General features: G+C 42.9%; 1 protein-coding gene across 1 annotated transcript in view; it reads left to right on the top strand.

Moving 5' to 3' along the window:
- The first annotated feature begins 2,713 nt into the window (after positions 1-2,713).
- The window catches only part of ABI2 (abl interactor 2), a 114,854-nt gene continuing 101,669 nt past the window's right edge, over positions 2,714-15,898 (top strand). Inside the window, exon 1 of the mRNA XM_019522908.1 lies at positions 2,714-2,874. Coding sequence (XP_019378453.1) covers positions 2,714-2,874 — 161 coding nt within the window. The remainder of the gene's footprint in view (positions 2,875-15,898) is intronic.

Raw genomic sequence — 15,898 nt, 5'->3', positions numbered from 1 at the left:
TAAATTGCAGCAGAATATAAAAAATATGGCAACCTTCTATTAAAAGTAGCCACATGCTAGTTTTTAATTTTCATCCACCAGTTTCCTGCAGCTTCATTGTTCAAGAATGCCATCAGAAATGGTATGAACAGGCAGAGTTTGAATCTTCAATTATGTGAAGCTGACTATTGGTGCTGTATCATCATTTTAGTGAAGATAAATGTTCTAGCAGGGTTGCTTCACATCTTGTAACAGGTTAACAGCTGCTGTTAAGAAGTCTTGTGGTCTTTCAGTCATTGGTGTGATAGTTTTCAGGTTTTGCTTTTTCATCTGCCACTGCCCATCTATAATTAAACATAACTGAATATTTACTGCTCTGAAATACTATACCCTATTTTACTTTTCTTAACTGAAGACTGTTCAGTGTCTGGATATATTGTGCCAATGCTGAGTGGAGTAGTGCACAAAGAACAGGCAAATGATCCTAATTTAAGGTATCTTCCATGTTTGGAAGATATCGTAAATTATTTTTACTACAGTAAAGGCTTGGAACACTTCTTGTGTCTTTGCAGAGATTTGTTAACCCAAACCTGGAGTGATTCATGCACTGTGTTTAGCCTCACCTTGAAAATAATTCTAACTAAATTGTGGAGCATAGGCTCTTGATAGAAATTGAGTTTTATTTCTTTTTTAAAATGGCCAAATTCCTTTCACTGCTGAGGAGACTCCATCATGGCAGAAGAATGGTTAGGTGTTAATACACAAGATATGTTTTGCATACTGTGCTCTTATGGTGCTTATTCTGCATCCTTGTGCCACCATCGTTAACCTGTTTATTTTTCACTATCTGACTCTGTGCAGCCTAGCTTTTATTAGCCTAAGTGCTGCTCCACTCAAACACTGTACTCTGCCAAAGATGCATAATTTAACTACCCCCTTCACTTTTGCCTCCTGTGCTCATGTCTTCCACAAAGACCCATATCTCTGGTTCCCATTTTGGTTTGCCTTACCTCCACTGTCTTCATATTTTCTCCTTCACATGAATCAGGTATAGGCTTATAAATCCTAAGCATCCTACTTTCTCAGAATACAAACAAAACTGAACAAATGTATCACAAACATTAAATTCAACAAATGAAAAGACGTTATTAAATACTGCAACTAAGAATCATGCATAATTTGCCTTTTTTTGTTCCTTCATGGACTTCCCTTAACTCATCTGGACTGGAGACCTTATAATTTTGAGTTGATTTACCCAGGAACCAGGCATGAATTTGTTCCATATTTTTTTTTTTTTTTTGGATCATCTTGATGGACACTTTGTGTGCTGATTCCATTTGATGGACTAAGGAACTGAGATCAACTGATTGGTTTGTTTAAGGGACTCTTAATGGACTGATCAAGATAGATTACCTCAGGAACCTGGGGCAAATTGATCGGAGGTAGTTGTCCTACAGACTCCGAACGGACTCCTCTTAATTGAGGAACTGGGAGCCTATAATGCATTGATTTAAAGATGTTCTCAGGAAACCCAAATGAAGGAGCTTAACTGATAAACCTCATTCAGTATACCAGCAAGTAACAGCCAATGGTATCATCAGCTGACGCAAGATCCAGGTCCTAGGCATATGATATCTTGGATGGGGTGAGGGTGGTGTAAGGGGAACAGGAGCCCCATGAAGAAAGCTCTCCTGGGAGACCCAGCTGAGTTGTCACCCAGGCTGCATCCAACTCCCAAGAATTAAGACCATACACCAAGACGTAGCAGGAGAGAGAAGAACATCTGAGGTTGGTAGTGACAGTATTATCCGTTTTCCCCCACAGCTTACCTAAGTAAGGTGTTGGATAGGTGGGGGCTATGCACCTATCTTACAGCACCCATCCCTGACACAGGGATATTAGGCTAGAGTAAACTAATAAGCTCTGAAGCAGAGTAATACTTGTAAATATAACCATTATCCTGCTGCAGAGGTTGTTTTTTTTTTGTTTTTGTTTTTTACTCCACAGCAATGTACATGTAGACATTGATGCAGCTGGTTGGGGCATGAGGGTGCTTCAGTGCAGGAGCTGGCTGATGGCTAGCCCCACACTGGAGCATCTTTGTGCCCCAGCTAGCCCCTCCACACCATGTTGAGCTGGGTCAGAGAACCCCTGGATTGCCAGGCTGGCCACCCAGGCCTCCTGCCAGCCAGTGCTGTTCCAACCCAACTCAGTGTGTTGTGGTCCTGGGTGCATGTATAAACGTGATGCCTGGGATCAGTCAACTCTGGTGCAATAAGTGCCTGAGTTTATCGCATCACATTAATATGTATGGATAGATGGGCCCCTAGATATACATCATCCATCCTCTGTTTCACACCAATCTTTTTGTAAATTTGACAATATCAAATTTCTGTTGAAACCAAACTGCATGTTACTGTATATTTTCTTTTTCTGTGTAGCAAGCTTTGCTACCAGGAAAGGTAGCAAAAGGGTTGGGAGGACCCCCTTAGCTCAACAGGAAAGTCATGGACCTCCTGAAATTTAAAAGAGAAACAAGGGATGGAAGTCAGGAAATGCCGCCAAGGAAGAGTACCCAGCAATAGCCCGCATCTGTAGGGAAAGGATTAGAAAAGCAAGGGTGTAAACCGAATTTAGATTGGCAACAGAAATCAAGAACAGTGAAAAGTCCTTCTTCAAGTACATAGAAAATCAGAGAAAAAATAAGGGAAACATTGGACCCCTGCTGAACAAGATGGGACAGGTGACAACCAACACCCAAGAGAAATCTGAACTCCTAAACAATTACTTCGCATCAGTATTCCACCAGTCTAAGGGTGTTACCTTGTTTGAAAGGATACAGGACAATCAAGGTGGGGGTAATTACCCATCAACAGTTGCCAAAGATCTTGTGAGGTAACATATAGAGCAGCTGGATATCAACAAGTCATCAGGACCAGATGCACTGCACCTGAGAGTGCTGAAAGAATTGGCTGACATCATTGCAAAACTAGTTGAGAACTTTTGGCACTTGGGAGAGGTTCCAGAAGACTGGAAGAGGGCCAATGTGGTTCCTATCTACAAAAAAAAAAAAAAAAAAAGGGAAGGAAGGAGGATCCAGGGATTTACAGGCCAATCAGTTTGACCTCAGTCCCTGGAAAAAGTTATTAAAGAATCCATTAGCAATAGGCTAATAGAAGGCAACATTCTAACAGATAGCCAATGTGGCTTCATTGCAGGCAGGTCATGCCTGACCATCCTCCTTTCCTTCTATGATCAGGTAACATGCTGCCTGGATAAGGAAGATGAGATTGATGTCATATACTTGGATTTCAGAAAAGCCTTTGACTTGATCTCTGACAACATGCTTATGGTAAAATTGGGGAACTGTGGCCTCAATAACCCAAGGTCTGGTGGCTAGGAAACTGGCTCCGAGATATGACCGAGAGAGTAATAATAGCTGGAACAGTCATCATGGCACTTGGCAACCAGTGGTGTCCCTCAGGGTTTAGTACTCAGACTGATGATTTTTAACATATTCATTAAATAATTTGGATTTGGGTGTTAAAAGCAGACTGGCAAAGTTTGCAGATGAAAGCAAATTATGGGGGGCTGTGGTCATGCTGGAACATAGGCTAGGAATACAGGCTGACCTGGACAGGTTCGCAAGGTGGGCGGATCAAAACCTGATGTTCAACACCAAGAAGTGTAAGGTGCTCCACCTGGGGAGAAACAACATGCTTCCAGGCTTGGCAGTGCCATGCTTACTGTCACCACAACTGAGACCTGGTGGTCTTGATAGATCATAGAATGAACATGGCCCACCAATGTGATGCCGTAGCCAGCAAAGCAAACCAAACACTAGCATCTCAAGACTAAGGATGTCATCCTCCCACTTTACTTGGCCTTGGTGAAGCCGCAGCTGGAGTACTGCATCCAGTTCTGGGCACTGCACTTCAAGAAGGATGTGCAGAGTCTTTAGAGAGTCCAAAGGAGGGGTACGCATATGGCTAGAGGTATGGAGACCAGGCCATACAATGAGAGGCTGAGACATGGGTCTGTTCAGCATGGAGAAGAGAAGACTCAGAGAAGACTTTGTGGCAGCCTGTAAGTACATAAGGGGTGCGTATCAGGGGCTGGGAGAATGTCTGTTCACCAGGGCTCCCCAGAGGAAGGCTAGGACTAATGGTCATACATTGCTAGGAGACTGCTTTGGATTAGACATAAGGAAAAACTTCTTTACAATTCGAGTGACCAGGATTTGGAATAGACTCCCCCCAGAGGTGGTATAATCACCTACTCTAGATATCTTCAAAACATGTCTGGACACTCACCTGAATTGAACTTGGCTTCTAAAATGTCATCTGACTACAAGATTGAAGGTGGCAAAGGATGCTACAAAACGGTTATGGTTGAAGCCTCTCTTGTGAGGACCCTCTCATGTTGTGTGCTTCAAATCTGTAAATCACGGTGGAGTTCTTCTCAGCTAAGTTTTGCATCCTTGGCTTTTTCTTTTGACCGTTAAAACTTCTAGACATTGAAAATATTTTTGGGACGGCTAGTGTTCTCAAGTTAAGGTTGCTCTTTGCAGTGTCCTGACACCTCTCAACGTTCTAAGCTTTTGGTTTAGAGGAGTTTTGTACATAATTTACTGGCTTGAATCGAGTAAACCAAGAAATATAGCCATTAGAACTTCATACATTTTTATTACCATGCCAAGTTTTCGATGCTTCTGGCTTTTATTAATGCTAATAGTTTGCTTTTTAAAATTAAGTTTTCTCTTTTCCTTGAATGTAACACTGACTTTATGCATTGGATCGGATTGGATTGGATGCCTATCTCACATCATAGAAATGCAATTACATTCGGTAGCATACAATCACTAGTAAGAACACTCTCCCACTATTTTTCTTCTTATAGCCATAAATAGTTTCAGTTAAGCCTTTACCAGTACAGACATCCAGTCTCAAAGATCAATTTCTGATGAAATACTGGAACAACAATGGCCAGTTCACTTTTATGATATGTCTAGAGTGCTTAATGTGTGTAAAGTATTATATTTTATACCATATCTTCTACTTGGTTTTTTAAACTGGTTTTAAGAGAGTTGTTTTGCAGCATAAACTAATGAATTCCTTAGCTGCTCATTTTCTAGTAAGCAAATGAAAATAAACTCTAGCTGCTGATTGATTTAATAAATCTTCATATTTGGAACAGATGAATGCAGCAGTACTCTCTCTGATAGGAACTATAGTTGTCCATCATGGGCATCCAGTCCCTTGTGCCTTCTGGCAGCTCTTTTTTTGGCTGAAGTGTCAAAATCATTTGCAAATGTCAAGACTAGTTTCTGTGGTACACAGAGTTAAATTTAGCTAATTTGTATTAAGCAATTTTTGATTAAGGAATGATCTCACATTAACTTGACTTGGTTCTTTCAAACTGAGGGTGATGTATTGGTGAAAATAGATTTGGTTGGTGAATTTATCTTGCTAGTGCTGATTTCTAAAAGTGAAAGCCAATGGGCTTGTTTCACACTCAACAAGAACACGGAAATAATTGCACATAGGTCAGTGATTTCTCAGAGTAAATTGGTTAATCCTACTATCCTGAGCAGCCCTCAGTAAAGCAATTAACAAAGGCTTAGGCAGCCATGGTATAAAATTCTTTGGTTTTCTCGTTAATGAGTTTTTAGAGAGACATAATCTGTTTAGGTTTTCCCTGCCTGGAGTTCTTCACCTTGATCTCTGGTTGAACGAGAAGGCCCTTGATGCATTTAGATTTACATAAAGTTCTTGCTAATGTTGACTAGTGGAAGTCTGCATTTCAGTCATTGGTTTTCTTTTGAAGTTCTGTTGTCTGACATATTCCTGTAGATATAGAGACTTATTTAGAATGTATCTGCCTCAGGAGTTGGAATCCAGGTTTTCCATTTCCCACCGAAAAATGGAGTAAACCTTGGATTTCCCCCTTTACTAGAGTAAAATGTGGATTTTTCATTTTAGCAGAGAAACCCATGGATTTTGTAGTTTTGCAGCGAGACCTCTGCAGGCTGGCATAGCTCCAGCCTGCAGGGGGCTGGGAGGGAGTAGGGCAGTCAGGTAGGGGCACCATGTGCATCTATATGCACATGGCCCCAGGCAGCCTAGACAGCAGCCCCTGCAGGTAAGTGAGGCGGGGATTGAGACTGCTATAGGGAGGGAGTTGGGTAGGGCTGGGGCTGCTGCCCTGCTGGGCAGTGTGTGGCCTCAGAGCCCTGGACTGTGGGGGGCTTGTTTAGGGGTGGGAGGTAGGGCTGGCTCCCTGCTGCAGTGCGCAGTCCTGGGGGGGCAGGGGGTACCTGTACCCCCCAGATCTGGGTGGGGGCACGCTGCTGGCTCTTGCTCCCTGTCTTGCTGCCCTCCCCCAAGGCCTCTGCAGCGCAGCGTGTGAGACCTGGAGCAGCAGGGCTGCGTAGGAAAGCTGCTTGCCCCTGCAAGTTCCATGCTGCCCTGGTGCTGCTATCCCAGTGAATGTGGGTAGTGTAGGGTTGTGCCCCTCACTGCTGTCTCTGTGCCCAGGGAAAGCATCACCAGGGCAGCGTGGAGCTCACAGGGGCAAGCAGATTTCCTGCACGGCCCGGCTGTGTCCTGCCATGCCAGGTTGCATGCAGTGTGCTGCAGAGGCCCTGAGGGAGGGCAGCAGGGTGGGGAGCATGAGCCTGCAGCACACAACCACCCTGCCTCCACCTCCTGAAAAGATCTGGAGGGCACAGTTCCCTCTCGCCCCCTGGGGGTGTGTGCTGCAGCCGGGAGCTGGCTCCACCTCTACCAATAGCTGCTGCCTTCTGTTGGGAGCAGGGGGCTGTGGACCTGGGTCCCTGGCTCCATAGACCATGGCAGCTGGGGGCCCCCTCCAGCAGGGTGGGGGGGGAGGGGGCAGGAGTTGTGGAGAAGGGGCGAGGGGCACAAGCAGGGCCAGGGTGGCTGTGTGTGTGTTGGGGGGCCTTTAATTTTAATTATGGATTTTAGGGTTTTTAATCAGAGAATTTGCTTTTTTTTTAATCAAGGAAAACCAGGATCCCTGCTCATGAGACAATTGTGTAATATTTTTACATTCAGGGAACACAGGAAAAATGTACATAGAGGAAACAACTTTAGCAAAACTGAATAAGACCTGTATCTGGCATGTTTTGTATTCTTTTTGTATTAGAATGTGCTTTTTAATTTTTTTTTTTTATGAACAGCATTTCTGAGTTATACATAATGAACTAAATTCATATTGTTTCCCACTATATGCACAATCTTTACCCTTTACATTGCTTTTAAAAGATCAAAATGCAATTATTGATATTCCTGATGTAGGATAGTTTCTTTTTCTGGGCAAGAAATACTGTAATTAGTTTGAAAGTAGGTCATGCTTAGAAAAATAACCTATGGAAATAATTATAGAAGACTTGATGCTGATGGGGTAAATAAGTTGCAGGTTGTATCCAACAGTTTTCCCACACTTGGCCATGTAGCAACAGACTGGTTTTACTTTGAAGTTTGCTGTAAACGGACCAAAGTTGTTTCAACTAGTGCAGGAGTGAGTGGCTTCTAACTTTAATGTAGGTGAAGCATTTGTGTAGTGTTCTTAGATTTGTACTGAGTATCTTCTGTTACCATTTTTGTGGTCCTTCTTAATTAAGCATTTTTAAAAGTGTAGTTTTATTTTGAAAAGTCCTTCATAAACACAGCTTTGTGAATTTCTGTGTTAATAAAGCTGTATCAATTTTTCTCAACTTATAATTGAAAAGATATTTAAATTCTGTCAGCCCTGGAGACCCAAGTTAAGAGCTAGTATCAGATCGGCCCTCTTTGTACCATTTACAGTACTAGTTATGTGGGAGTAATATAGAATAGACATTTAGAACTCCGCTAACAGCTCTGTTGCAGTGGAGTAATGGAATTCATCTCTCTTAGCATTAGTGTTGTATGGTGCTGTGATAGTAAGAGCAACAAGCTGTAAAAAACAACACAGCGCATCAGAAAAGTACCTGGAGATCGATCACTCGCTCGCTCGCTCGCTCGCTCGCTCGCTCGCTCACTCACTCACTCACTCACTCACACTCTCTCTCTCTCAACACATGCACTGCAACATCACTCTCACTTGCATCATCTTACTCCTCTCCTTTGAGATCTCAGTACTATATTCCTTTTAAATAAATCTAGAGAGGTAGTTTGGCATGTTAGCCTGAAGTAAGGTAGAAGAAAAGGCAGGGTGACACTTCATAGATTAACTGGTTCAGAATGGCAATAGCACAGGTACATTTTATGAAGTAGGCAGTTACCTATTCAAGCCTCTGTGAGCCAGTTAGTCTTTAAGATCATCTCTATACATGTTCCCTACAATGTGTGTGTGTGAGGGGGTGTTAATTAGAGCAGCTTTGAGAGCAGCTCTTCTTGAAGTGCCCACAGCATCATGTGTATTCAGCATCTTGCACTTCAAAATGGTGGCAGGGGCACTTTAACTAAAGCTCATTTAATGAGCTTTAGTTAATGTGCCCATGCTGCCATTTTGAAAAGCAGGGTTGCTGAATACATGTGATGCAGTGACTGCTGGAGCATGCTAATTAGCATGCTCCAGCAGACTAGCAGCAGATTTGTTTAATTGAGTCTGCTCTGGCACATGCTAAATAAGCACGCGTCGGAGCAGAGCTCCATCACATGTATAGGTGGTCTAAGGTGCCACCCTGCTGAGTCCTTAGTAAAACACATTTTATTAATCACTCCTGTCCCATCTAGATAGATGTTCAATAAAATTTTGAGTCCTAATTGATTTGTCACTAGAATGTTTGTTTATCTATATGACAAGTAAGGGACTGATGCAGAAATGCTCAGATGACAGGTCAGCTCTCTCCTTTCCCTATCCCCCCACCTCTTCTGGAAGCCAGCGGTCTTCCTGTTATAGTGCTCTGCAAAGACTTAGCTTGATGGCTTCATCTTTTTGCATCAACCACTAGGTAATAGATGCTGGATATATTGAAAGCCTTCATAAATTCCTTCTGGCTGCCGGAAAAGAGGAGATGTCTCATCTTCCCTCTACTTTGTCTTTCATCTCTAACTGCAGTGTAAGGTGTCTGCTTAATTTCCTTTCCCTGATTGTCTTTTTTGTGACCCTACTCATCAAATGCTCTCAGTACCCACCTGTGGTACTGTTCATAGCTTTCCCTACTAAAAGTGGAATTAAATTGCAACCGCCAAGGAGCAGATTGATGTTGTCTATAGGATACCTTGAAGCGACAATGAAAATTGCCTCTGTAGACTCAAATATGGCATTTTAGTGTTAACCTTCAAAATATGTACCAAATAATATATTTACAACCATAACGGTAAAGGGTTTAATTTTTAATGAAATAAAAGCTTAGACTTTATAGTAGTTGATGACATTTTACTTAGGAAAGCTTCCTGTTTGCCATGGGTGAGTGAATTTTTCAATCCCTGGCTGTTATGAGTATTTAGTCATTACATGTTGTATAATTAGGAGTTACTTTTCTTGCTAGTGCAAAAAATTAACTGAAATATAATTTGAAATTTTTGGAAGTGTGTGTTGCTATTAGTTGAAAATGCTAAATACCATAATCCTTCCAAGCATCTTGTTAGCTCTTATTCTATAGGATCTTGGGTTCTTAAAGCAGCAGAATGGTTTTCAAGTTTGTGAAATAATGTTTCTGTTGAGTTGCTATTGTCATATGTGATCTTCAGGAACAGCTGGCCAGAGTATTGAAAAAAACAACCCTTCCTTGCCCTCCCCTTCATTATTAGCCTGCGTGTGGAATATATCAGTTTGAGAAAACAGAAAAGTTAGTTTTATGTTAACAGCAGAAAAGTTGTGAGATTCTTTAGCCTCAAAGACCTTAACAAAAGCAAGCTTCTGCTCTTGTAGAGCTTGGTAAATAAGGTGCTAATTCAGTTGGCAGAACATGGCTGTAATACAGGGGTGGGGAAAAATCTGGCCTGCCAGCTGATTGGATTGGGCTTGTGGGCTGGCACCCACCAATTAATTGTCTCTCTCCTGTGACACTGCATGGGGCTGAGCTCTGCCTGCTCCTACGGCCAGAATACAACAGGGGCAGGAGGAGTTGCTGCTGGAGGTGGGGGGAACTGAGCAGTACTCGAATGGCTGCAGCTGCACCACGAGCAGCCCTGCTGGAAAGCTGTGCAGGCTTGGTGGAGCTGGGCCAGCTGGGATCACATCATGGGCTGCCCCAGGCAGAAGTGGGCAGGGCTCGGCCCCATGTGGAGCACTGTGGGGGCAGCCATGGGCCAGATCACACCTTCACTGGACAGCCTGGATAAGCTCTGCCGAACGTGCCCTCTGCTCCCCTTCCCGTTCCTCCCTTCCCCCACCCCCAGCCAGCTCCTAGGACCTGGCTTGAATGCAGCCCCCCGACACGTGAACCTTTACCTCCACACACCTACATGCCCTACCCTCCATTCCATGCAGTATATAAGAGTAAGACTTTATTTTGAGTTATTGTATGTGTAGAAGCATTTGCATTACTCAAAAAAAACATAAATCAAGACAAAATTATTTTTGAAGCAATTTTAAAATGTTATAGCTAGTAGATCTTTTGATTTTTAGTATACGGTTTGTTTTTAACCTAAAATTTGTTAAAATGGTATCTTAAAAAAAATTGTGAGCAGCCCTTAGCAGCTTACCAAAACTTAAGTGGTCCTCCAGCTGAAATAATTACCCACCCCTGCTCTAATACTTAGAGCAAGCATAGTCTAGGAGGCCATCAGATTTAAATATTTAAGGATCATTTTCTAGGATTATTTGCCTAAATTCTGTGATTTTCCAGTAATTCCTCTCTTGATTTAGAGACGCGATTTAGAGGGAGAACATTAAGTTTGAAAACAGACCTAAAATTAAGCATTGGAATAAAAATATGAAACTTGAGGGGAATGAGAGAACATGATTGTATATGGTCAAGTAATGGATTTTGTCCAATTTTAACCATTTTGTCAGTTACTTTGGCATAGCTACGTCACTTTTACCCAATTACCTCTTATTCCCTAGTACCTCTGCTTTCCTTCTCCATGAAGAACTTTAGTGTGTTTTCATTTGTCTATGGCACACATTTCATGTGCAGCCTTTAACTGAATCAGCTTGATTTGGGAGTTATGCCTATGTGAGGCCATCAGTAGATGTGTAATAGTAAGATTATCTGTCTTGTGCTACAAACACTAGGAAGAATCTTGCTAACTTCTGTGAGGTGGGTGAGCAGTGGTGCTGTTTTTCTGAGTCTTAGCACTCTGTGCATTAAAGGAACTTATGATGTTTCAGTGATATGTAGCTTTATTTGTGGCCTGTACTCTTCTGTATGGGTTTTTTCATAAGCCCTTTTTTAAATTTGGGAAGATATATTTTGTGCTTCGAGTACATTGTGCCAGTTTTCTGGTTTCATTGGCAATTGGCTTTGTAAAGCAGCATACAAAGAAGTTAACTTTAAGGAACTGACCAGTTATTGCGAAGAATGTTTGCAAGTGTTGGATGATTATTTTCCAGTAATGGAAGAATGATTATTTCTGTACTCCTGTTTGCATAAAACCTTTTGCTCTGTCTCGTAGCTTTTCATCCTTATACCCACAAGCTGCTCTTCCACTCATCTAAACAGTACCTAGTGCAGCGATTCTTTTCTTGATTAATCCCAGCATGATAGGGGGCAGCTTTCAAGGCTGTATCTCATGCCGGCCTGCCCACCTGTCTATGGGGCAGTCTGCCCAGTCTTGCCTGCCACAACTTTGCTGTTCTCAAAACGGGTGGTAAAATGTGGGAGACTGCCGATTACTGTACATGTCCCGATGCCAGGGGATGCTGTCTGTGGCTCTGAACCTGCCCCACACTGTAGCCTCGCAGATGGCATCCATCGTGTCGTTATGCTCCCGGCCTAGACGCAGGTCAAGCTTAGCCCTCACTGTCAGGCCTCTTTCACACGCACACATTCACTCCGCCCTCCTTTCACTAGGGCCTCTTGCATTGCACCCCCTCTCACAGGGTCTCTTTCTTGCATTGACAGCTAATCCTGCCCTGCTCCCTCTTGGAGTGGCTCCCGTGAGCCATAGGCTTTATCTGGATCACACCTTGAGTGGCAAACGTACTGTCTTTTGGGCCCCTCCCATGACCCTCACTTGGGTAGTGGCCAGCCAAGTTCCTGACCTGGGCCAAGCTTGCCCTGTCCCTTCCTGGGGCAGCTTTACACGAACTTACATAAAACACACGCTGGGCCCCCAGCCCCACATACTGGGCTCCCAGCCCTCTGTAACACATCTCTCAACTTGCTCTCCAGGGGTTGGCCCATGTGCTGCCCTTCAGGCTGACCCTCAGCCCTACTCAGCACACCCCCTCTAGGCCCTCACTGCCACCTCCTCTCTGGGGGTACACATCTACCTTTGGGGCTCTGGGGTTTCCCTCCCCTCCCCTGTGGGAGCTCAGGTGGCCACAGCCGTGCCTGGCCCCACCTGGATCTTACGCCCTTTTTTGGGCTCAGGTGGCCATAACTGTGCCCAGCCCCCTTGTACCCACAGTGTTGTGGAAGCTAGGGGTTAAGGTGGCCTTTCACCAGGGTGGTAACTGGCTTGGCATTTCCTGGGGACTCCGTCGCTGCCAGGAGTCCCACCAGGCCATCCATCTCCAGTAGGGTGCAGTTTTGGGTCATACCCAAGACAAAGAGCCTCCTAGTCATCCCCATAAGCTTTTGTCCTTACCACCTGGTTGTTTCTGCTGCAGCTCAGCTAGGCAATGTTTCTGCCTCGGCTGGCAGCAGCAGGCTTGCAGCCTTTATATACTAGGGTCTCAAAATGGCTGCTGCCATCAAGTACCTGCTGGCTCCTTGACTCGGCCCTTAAAGTGGCAGGCATGGCAAGTGCTCTGCCACGCCCAGATATGATACACTTTTGATATGATAAATTGATCTGAGGAGTCTGTAGCAGTTGAAGCATGGAGACTGCTACGCTGTTGGGAAGCCACCTTAGAATTGTTAGACAAGTCACTGTACTCTGGCTAATATTAAGTAAATTTAATTGAACAATAATCCAATGAATTGTTAATCATAGTTAGAGACAAGGCTCTTTGGGGAAATCTGGTATCTTTTATTAGAGCAACGCACATAGTTGGAAAAGTTCTTCCTAGCAACCTTTCGGGCACAAATACCCTTTGTCAGGCTGAGGAAGTGTCTGCAGATGGTCTGTGCTCTTTCTGGATGGAGTGGTTGGATTTTTGGGGTGATAGCTTTTTGGATCAGCTGTATAGTTGGGATAAAGTTAGGCAAACTTTTGAATGCAAAGCATTCTTCAACTCTTCCTGAAGAAGGCATAATCAGATCTCTTAACAGGGTTGTGAAATCTGTCACTTTCAGCCTGTTGTCAAGAAAGCACACAGTGGAGGAGAGTAAATTTTAGTTCTTATGTTGTTTTTATGACTATTATTTTTAGTGGTCTCTAGGTTGTTTTAACACCCAGAGACATAAATGTATATGTGCTCTGAAAGTAAAATGGCATTGTGGAATCTATATTTGTGTGTTGACTTCCAGAGGAAATACTCTGAGTAAGCTACTGACTGACTTGACTTCTGGAACACCACATCCTGTATCCAATTTTGCCTTGTACATAAGAGAATTTTTTAAGTCATCACTGCAAATGCCTGAAAACACAAGGTGTTCTGTCTTTTGACTTGCAGATCAAGCAATAAATGATTTACAGACTAAATTTCTTTTCTTTTTTTTTTTTTTTTTTTTTTTTTTTTTTTTTTTACTTAGCATCTTTTTTCTGAGCAGTTTCAAATAACACCTATTCAATTGAATGGAAAACAGGGAGTTTGTAACTGTACTCAAACTCTGACAGATTGTGCACTATCGATTTAAAATGATACAACCTTAAATACCACCAGCAAATGTTTGTCATATAAAGTAATTGTAATAAATCTGTTAACGTGTACCACTGACAGGTTGTCTGTGTACCACTGGTGGTACCTGTACCACAGATTGGGAACTACTGTATGTGAAGGTAAAATTTGGTTCTGTGATTAGAATTAATGATTCTGTTACTGCAAGAGGCAGAAGATAATCTAGCTCGCTTATACTTGCACTGACACATACTCACGCTTTAGCACCTCTGGTATCTTTGCAGAGCTACTGAAGTAAATTTAAGTTAAAACCATATCTTGCTTAGTGGAGTAAGCAGATGCAGCTCAAATACACATGGTGGATACAGTGCTACACTTAAAATGGTCCAGATCTGAAGTTATAAAGCAATAGTAAAAACATAGTGAATAACAGAGAAGTAAGGCTGGAAGGGACCTCAAGAGGTCATCTAGTCCAAACCCCTGCCTGAAGCAGGAAAAGTCTTGTAAAATGTATGGAACTGTACTTGTTAAGGTTGTCATATTTGCAATACAAGCATGTCTTGGGAAATTCTGCTTAGATTTCTCACACAATTACTTTACATTCCATAGCTGATGTATAAACTTTATTACAACCCTGTCTGGCCTGCCCTGTGCAGGTATAGTATATAGTTATTGTTTTCTGCATGGTTTGCACCCCATCTAAGTATTGTAACTTGCAACTTTTGATGAGGAATACGTTTGCATTGGAAAATGGAAATCTTCGGTGTTTGATGTACTGAAACAAATGGCAAGAGTGGGTGCTGGTGACATCTGAGGAAAATAGATGGCAGATGTACTGCAGCAACACTAGCATCATGAAACAATGGCGTAAGTGATTAGATGTCAAGAAAACTGTGCCAATACAGAGTGATCACTTGTTGTCTCTTTGGAGTACAGTAGACTGACTCTTGCTACCAGCTGCTCAGTGTGGTGGTTTGACATGGACTTCATTGGCACCGCTATGCAATACCTCTTTTAGAGAGCTGCTTTTTTTCATGGCTTAAAAATAGGTTTACTTCAATTAATGCATATCTGCAGCAATACTTGGTAAAAGCAACAGCTGGTTACCAGCAACTTTTTTCCTGGATAGTTATCCCTTCTGCATAGTCAGCCACCCACTTCCTTTTACAGTAGTGGTTGTCAGCCGGGGGTACGTGTACCCCCCACGGCACTTGAAGTCCCTAGAGGGTGCACTCAGGCGGGCAGGCACGCTGCCATGCAGGCAGCACCCACCCGGCTAGATGTGGGGGGCGGGGGAAGCTCACATGTGGCGGCTGTCGCTGCTCCATGCTCAGTTGCGTGCCACCCCTCCACCTATGTCTGTCTGCTGTGGGTACACGGATCCAAAAAGGTTGAAAACCCCTGTTTTACAGCAGCAGTTGCTTAGGAGCAGCAGAGCAGTGAAATGGTGCTACGAGTGGGCTTGACTTTAGTCTTTTCATTAAAAAAAATCTTCAGAGTGTCAAGTGCAACACATAGAAGATCTTCATTTGCAACTGATATGAGGATAATCTCAGATTTGAGAGCATCTTTCTGCCTTCTCAGTTTATTCTGGCTTAAAAGGAGAACTTTGTGTCCTATGGAAACCTACACTTGGAACTGTTGGCAATGGATGTGTCTTTACTGATTCCAAACCAGACTGATATAATACTATATACTAGAGTACAGTGAACTGATATCTAAGTTTATACTCAGACTTTCACCATTAAAATCCCATCTAAGGTATCACCTTTCTTTATTTAACTAATATTCAGGTAGATTAATTGGTACGTTGAATTAGCGTCTGGATAAAAGACACTTCTTTCCATTTATATTTATGTTTCTCATTCTGAGTTTGTATGCAAGTAACTTTGGGCATTTCATAATGATGTCTTCTGCTTTCTTGTAGCTTTTATTGTTTGCTGTGTGAAACGCAGCTGTTGTATAAAATAAAATTATTTTTTTGTGTGTTCCCCGAGGCCACATGGGGTTTTAATTTGGGGAAAATAAATTTGAGTGCAGCAATCAACAAGGCTGTGGAATGATTCTTGACAGTATA

This window comes from Gavialis gangeticus, unplaced genomic scaffold, assembly GCF_001723915.1.
Source record: "Gavialis gangeticus isolate Ggan-Ray unplaced genomic scaffold, GavGan_comp1, whole genome shotgun sequence".
NCBI classification, from domain to species: domain Eukaryota; kingdom Metazoa; phylum Chordata; order Crocodylia; family Gavialidae; genus Gavialis; species Gavialis gangeticus.
The sequence above is the reverse complement of the archived record's forward strand: the minus strand, read 5'-3'. Positions and strand labels throughout refer to the sequence as shown.